This window comes from Buceros rhinoceros, unplaced genomic scaffold (genome assembly GCF_000710305.1).
Source record: "Buceros rhinoceros silvestris isolate BGI_N320 unplaced genomic scaffold, ASM71030v1 scaffold33099, whole genome shotgun sequence".
NCBI lineage: Eukaryota > Metazoa > Chordata > Aves > Bucerotiformes > Bucerotidae > Buceros > Buceros rhinoceros.
Genome location: NW_010431447.1, coordinates 10,830 through 18,313, shown reverse-complemented (window position 1 = coordinate 18,313; position 7,484 = coordinate 10,830). Strand labels below are relative to the sequence as shown.

Sequence of the window (7,484 nt, the reverse complement as noted above, 5' to 3'; positions counted from 1 at the left end):
CGGGGAACCACTCAGGGCCTGGCGGGGACGGAGGGACAAGCCTTCCTGTGGGTTTCTGCGTAGTGTGATGACGCTGTGCCTGGTTCCTGTGCAAGGCTCGTCCCTCGTCATGGGGGACCTGGCCAGGCGGATACCTAAAAAAATCCCCATTAATATTTAAAAGGCTGGCGGAAATGCCAGGTGTTAGCCATGAGCTAGGTTATCTAATGCCTAAATAGCACGTTTCATCTTCAGAGGCGTTTGCAAAGTGTAACAAGTGTTTGCTACTTGTGGATGGAAAATGAGGGTGATGTTCTTCACTGGATGGCAAGAGAAGGGAGCGAGAAGGTTTGCCAAGGATTGGGGACCAGGCTACATAGTATCCCTGAAATATGAGCCATCTGTAGGGGGAGCACTGGGAAAGGCATCATCTGCCATTAGATTTGGGTGCGGCACCTGTGTTTTTTCTGGTAACACACACACTTTTGGGAACCCTTCTCTGAGAAACTGCTCTATTTTCAGTTGAGGGAAAAGGTTTTCGATGTGCATCGCACAAATTTCCTTTATGCTCAGCCCTAATAAAGAAAATCAATAGAGCTACTCAAAACAGTATCATCACTATATGCCTTCATAACCGAATGCTTCTGAATGCACTGACACTTAACATGTAACTCACGTACACAAGCAGGGAGCCTCACTGTTTCCTGCATTATATCACCCTTTTTCTATGTTCTCTCTGTCCTCATATTTAAAATCAGAAATGAAAACTGTCTTACACCTGCAGCCTCATCTGGGCTGTACTTCTGGGTGCCAAACCTTTGTCTTTCTGAGAGAAGTCATATGAGACATTGAACAGCTTTTTCCTCCAAAAAATTAACATAAAAAAGTTCTGAAATGTCTATTGTATCAATGTTATGTAGCAATATTATGGCTATGTATGTTTATTTATAACAATAGATACAGCCCATGAATCCTTCCCCACCCACAGGACAGGCTGCTGAACGTGCAGAGCAATGGCCAGTGGTGACTGGTGACTTGGGAGACTTTGCAGGTCCTGTCGCCCTGGGGTGTAGGCAGGGTGCAGACCACAGCGCAGCGCTGAGAGTTCAAGGAATGGCAGGTTTCCAGCATGGACTGGATGTCCCTGCTAAAAGACAGGTAGATTGGTAATTTCAGACTCCTTTGTGTTGATTTCAGTATCACCTTGGGGAGGTGCTCTGAGCCAAAGGTGAGCAGGCACAGTCAGTGCCATGCGTAACAAAACACGGTAGGGAGAGCACAAGAGTAAGGCTAGGGCAGGTCAGAGGGCTGGCGTGGTGCACTTGGGGCTGGGGAGCTTGCAGTCTCTCCAGTTGTGTGGAATTGGCAACCATATGGTAGAGATTTTGTTTACAATATAAAGTCTTGCTTTCATACTCCCTATGACCTGGTTTGGGGTAAATGCTGCTCCAGCAGCATGGAAACAGAATGTGGTAAGAGCTGTTTAATAGGTTTCTTCTCAGCACAGGCCTCGGCAACAGGAGAGGAAGCAGATTCAACCCATTCTTCTGCACAGTTAAGGAATTAGATTATTTGAATTTTTTTATTTATACAAGAAAAGGAATTTAATTCATTTTTGCAGTTTAAGCACCTAAAACCGCTTGTGTGTCAGAGACTGAAACGGAGACAAATAGAGGAGGAGGATGTGCTCAGCACGAGGCCAGAAGCCAGAAATTCCTTCCTTTTAATCCCTTGGCTGACAGTTCCCCCCTTGATTGCTTTACGTAGTTTACTGTAGCCAGTTTGCGTGGTTCTCCTCTTCTGTGACATGAAGTTAGCTACTACCTATTTTATGCGTGTCTGGAATATTAATGAATGTTTGCAAAGTGCTTAGCTTCTGTAGCAGTATACAGAGGATGCCCACCCTGTGTGCAAATTATTATCTGCTCTGCGTGATTCACTTGCTCTGATGGGTTTAAGAAACAGCTCTCCACCACCACTACCTGGGCCAACTCTGTCAGCATTTAACAACAAAGAGAAACAACAGCAAGACGTTACCAGTATGCTGAGCACAGAAGTGCTGCATCTACACATGTGGCAGAAGATCTTAATCAGATCATCTGAGAAAGGGTTAGTTTATAATGTAACAGGCTGGCTACCTATCTGCGAGTTCCAGGAAGAATGAACTGTCACATGAATAAAAACAAAGGAGCAAAGAACATTCCTGGTGGGGAGCACAAATTAGATGCCTACTAAAATTCTAAATTAAATTTGTAGCGTGGGGAGGAAAGGGCAAGGAAGGAAGCACGGAAATGATAATGGAGGTGACAAATAAGATACAGGATGCCCTTGAACGTGCCTGGAATTCTCTAAGTCTTGATGGTTTCTGAGAAATTAAGGGATGGATAGGTTAAATATCAAACCACCTCTCCTCTTGTCAGAATGAAGTAATGGAGATATTCCAAATGACGCCTGTGATTACAGTGGAGCCTCACTAGCACTCTTAACTGTAGTTTCCTTTTAATGGAACCATTATAGCCTTCTTGACCTGCCCTGACTTGACTGTTTTTGGAGGATAGCATTGTAAATTGTTAGACTCGAAATACAAGAGTTTTTCAAAGGCTAAATTGGGCACACTGTAAAATTAAAGGTAAAAAAGCTCCCAACAAAATGCACAATTTTTCAAATTTGTAGTCAGCCATGAAAAAAATCAGTGATTGCTGGACACATTTACCAGAATATGGACCTTTTAATTAAGTTCTTTAACAACTGAGAGCATATTTCAACGGGGGATTTTGGATTTCTTCCCTAGAATTTTTGTCGTTGTTGTTGTTGTTTTGAAATTCTTTTGATTCCACTGATGCAGACTTCTTGACTGGATTTCACAAATGCATTTGTTACCAGATCGATCTTTAATGATACTTATTTGGACGCAACTGTGTCAACAGGTATCATAAATGCAATAATATTCTGGCTTTGGGGTGTGCAGTATTTTCCTATGTGACAGATAGGTGCGTACTACTGGATCACAGATTTACCACTGTAGTGTGTAACTCTTCTCAGTTCTGCTTTAATCAGAAATTGAATGGTGATTCCACTGCAGAGTAACTTTGTCTTTTTCATTCCAGATTTTGAAACTGCCTGTTTTCCTTTTACATTACAATGCCAGATCATGGGACAAATATATGAACTTAAGAAGGAAAATATAAAGTTCAGAAAATAAAAAAAAATGAAGTAGTTAAATTTCCAAAAGTTGCAACAGATTGCAGGGGAAAAAAAAGAGGTGAAGTGCCACAAGTGAAATTTCAGACTTTAAAAATACATATCATATTTTAAAATACATACATAAAAATACATATAATACATTAGTTATTTTTATTGCAGGCTGTTTCAAAGGAGTGACCCAAACTTGCTAACGGTAGCTCAGAAACATTACAGTTGTCATCAAATGCTATATGTGCACTGTTTAAGTATTGTTTTGACTACATATATCCTGTAGCCTGTAAACTTAAGCAATACTGTGAATTAGCCATTTCTCCCCCTTTTCTCAAGACAGGAGATGTTTCCACTTACGATGCCATTTTTAAAATACCAGAGGGTTACAACAAAAAGCTTCACCGATGTGACAGAGAGCATGCAAAGAGTCGTGGTCTTAACATTAATAAGGAGGTAACCCTGTGATAAACTCATAATTATTTTTGTTAAATGTATTTTGTACTTTTTGACATGGCTGGAGACTATAGGCATTGTTTTACCCTTTATAATTCAGCTTATGTGGTAGCAAAGGAATTGGAAGGATGACATCATTGTCCTCAACCTGGTGGTTTAGGAGAAAACGTTAGCCAGTGAAGACATCTGAATTAGCTCCTGCTCTTTGGCTTCCTGTAGATTTCCAGGTGACAAGCCATATGCAAGTTAAAGCATGGGGGAAGGGACACCCACAGAAGAGCTTCAGGGTCACAGAGTGACTTCTGAACCATCTGCACCCTTCAAGAGTTGCAGTTCAGAAGGCCCTGCAGCTGTTTCTGTGATGCTTGAAAACTCTTGTCCCTGAGATGACTGGATTTGGGGGCCTCAACCACAGTCCTCTGGCATCCACCTCCCTATGCCAGCATTTCCTGAGAGAGCCCAAGTCTCTCAAGCTGGTGAGTTGTTAAGCAAACATACCAAATTGCCCTGCAGGAAGGAAATTCATAGGGAGCTAGCGCAGAGGAGGGGTCAATCAGAAGACTACGGACATGCCTAGAAAAGGCTGGGCAAAGCATTCAAGGCCAGCAGAATCCAGGTTTGCTGTGCAGCCTGATAGCTAAGGAAGTATGCATCCATGTTTTCAAACAGCTGCCTTGAAAACAAATTCTACAATATATATACACACATGTATTTTTCCATGCAGCATCTGAGTAATAAACATACATACATAAACACAAGTGCATTTATATTTATACAATACACACACAGGCAAAGGCTGTCAAAAAGTTCAACTTGTATGTGTAAACGTCCTCAAAATCTCAGTGGGTTCATGGGAGATAAAGAGATGGATAGGCCAGGAATGTCTGCCTGTATTGGTGGTTATATGTGAGGGGTGGAAGAAGAAAGAGAGAGACAAAAGTTAAAGTTACTTCAGTTGCTGTGTAATAACACTGTCGATACTTCGTGAGAGAGGCCACTGCTTGTGATTGGTCTCACCAGCAGTTACGCATGCCAGGCATTTCAGTGTAAGTGCATAGCCGTAATGACCCTCAACTCTACCAGGCTGTGCAGGGAGTATTAGGTGCTCCTAAAGGAATCTCAGGAGTGCCCATTGCCATCACCTGCTCACGCCGGGTAACTCAACTGCAAGTCTGCATGAGGCCATGTAAATGACTACTTCAACTATAAACCAGCCTTTTTATTTAAAGAAAACAAATCCAACCCCCCTCCCCAATACCAAACCCAGCCTCCAGCTGGGAAATTTCTGTAGAAACAGTTTGTCAATGCGAGTTAAGGTTTCTTACTGAGGTCATGTATGAACAAAACTCACTTTCCTACCAGTTTGCTTCCTAAAGCAAACACATATGGGCTAGAATACATACCAGCTCTGCTGGGCAGTGCATGTGAGGGACTCTGCCTGAACAGGTGTCCTTTAATCCAGCCCTTTAATTAGCATGGAGACACATCAAACCTACAGCTCTTCAATGTTACAACATGATCCTCCTGCACGTGGTGACACCTAACACTGGATTTGATTACCCACAACTAAATGCAGGTCACATACTCAACTCCTGCTCTTTAATGACCTCAGTGGCCCTCACAGACTTTATATAATAATAGCAACTATATTATAAAACATAATAAATGAAAAGGCCACAATCCATCTTTCCAACTGAACACAGACAGGCTGAATCCACCACAGTACACTGCTGTCCTTGAAGTGGAAAAAACCAAACCACTGCCAGTAAGCCCGCCCTTTCCTGGGTGCACTCAGGCAATCCAAAAGTACAGTCACAGATACTCGGTTTAACTACACACAGCACAGTGACTGCAGTGGAATGTTAGCACAAGGCTTCCATTGCTGATTTCAAGTGTTAACGGTGCTAGAATTACACGTTGCGAAGGCGTGCAGGGGGACGCTTCCCAGCCAACTGTTGGAAAATCCGAAATCTGCCGAATGCTGAACCTGTGAAGATGAAATGCCACTGTGCACAGTCAGTGCTGTGCTACCAAGGATGTTGAAAACTGAATCATATTTATTTAAAAGGAATAGACTACCAGAATTGCATACTGCTAATGTAATCAGCACTGTAAACCCTGTATCGCTAACAAAGTCTTTCTTGATGGTACAAAGATTGTCATTGCTCCTTTTTTAACATTTATCCACAATGGTTTGATTTTTTTTTTCCTGCCACTGGTCTTGACATGGATTTTGTTCTGGTGGTAGGGTTAAAAGTTAGTCTACTGAACGGCTTTTAACAGGGTGGAGCAAGGTAGGCAGGAAGGGATGGGAGACAGTTGGGGAATGAATGGTCATTTTGGAATAGGCTTTTCTGTTGGTTTTTGGTTGTTGTTTGGTTTGGTTTTTTTTTTTCCTTGAAAAACAGGTTTACAACATCTTCCCAAGAATCTCAGGTCTAGTTCAGACTCTAGTCCATGAGTCTGGAAACATCTCCCAGCTGACTGCCCTGCTATGAGACCCCTCTGATCTGTGCTCCTACCTGCACCCTCAAGGGAAGGAAACACAGGAGCTCACAGGTTCTTTCAGAAGTGCTGATATGACTCAGACTTGCATCTGATATAACAAAGAAACTAATTTGTTGCACTTGAACTGTGGTTTGGCATCACCTTTTGATGCTCCTTTTAGGTATTATTTATATTACAAAACTAGGTAAACACATTGGGGACCAAGGCTACTGTGTTAATGTGCAAACATAGAAGTGCTCAGACATATCTGAGACCTTTGGCTAGGAAAAGAAAAACAAATCCTATCTTTCCCTTCTGACTCCAGAGCTCCTCGTTGCTGCAGCACAGGAAGGAACTGCAGATTGCAGATAGTGATTGCACAGCCACATAAAGTGCAGTTTACTAAGAACAAGCTTAAAAGAATCTTTTCTTGTTCAAGTTATTTTTCATCAAGTCCACTTCCCATCATTGCGGAGTAGTAATTTCTGTAATCTTACAGCTACAAGCTTTTTTACTAAACCCTTTCATTGTGCAACAGTACGGAAGTATATGCTTTATGTGTTTCAGGGAAACCTTGCATGGTTACTCAGGGTTTTTCTTTAGGCTTCAATTTTTTTCATGCAGTGCTTTCCTGAATTGTGCAAGTAGCGTAGGTGTTCCTAACAGAGGACACAAATTAAATCTCTCCTATTTTTCAAATGAATCATGCAGGTCAGTGCACAGGGAAAATAAGATGGAAATATAATATGTGCCACTTTCCAGTAACATAACAGTTAGTTTGCCAGTAGTCACATAGTAATCACCTCCATGTATGTGTGTGTAAAAAATTATCAGTCCACAGCAGCTCACAGAACAGCTCCATATCTTGTCATCTAGTGATACATTTGGTTTATTAATATGCATAAAAAAACTAGGTCAGGGATGGAAAGTAAGAGTGTAGATCACTGCTAAATAATATACATCCGTATAGAAGATGCTGTACAGTTCTGTCTGTTATTTTGCCCCTGGCCACAGCACATTTAGCAATACATAACTGCCAAGTATTCAGTCTGTGATTTTCTTATAAGGAGAGTTTTATATTTTCACAGGAAATGGCAAGACCTGTCGCTGTTTTGTCATCTTCAGAGTACGGGAGACGTATAAATAAGCCCATAGAGCAGACAATCAGAGAACATGGAAGGATTAATCACATGCAAGCAGAATTCTACAGGAAAAATGGCATCACCTGCTTACTGGAAAAGCCTCCTCCAAGCCTGAATCCATGCTGGATCTCTTGTATCTACCATTGCCAGCTATATTTATGTGTTAAAAAACCCCCACCTTGCATCAAAAAGCAATATGGTGCCTTTGGCATTTCCTCTACATTTTAG

At 41.8% G+C, this 7,484-nt stretch overlaps 1 protein-coding gene across 1 annotated transcript; it reads left to right on the top strand.

Annotated features, from left to right (window-relative positions):
• Window positions 1-936: 936 nt before the first annotated feature.
• LOC104488741 (chromosome unknown open reading frame, human C5orf49) lies at window positions 937-7,484 on the top strand (the record flags this gene model as incomplete). The annotated part of the gene is made up of 3 exons (XM_010143441.1): window positions 937-1,137; window positions 3,511-3,627; window positions 7,203-7,484. Coding segments are annotated over 3 exons (600 nt in total), but the record flags the coding sequence as incomplete, so codon positions are not given.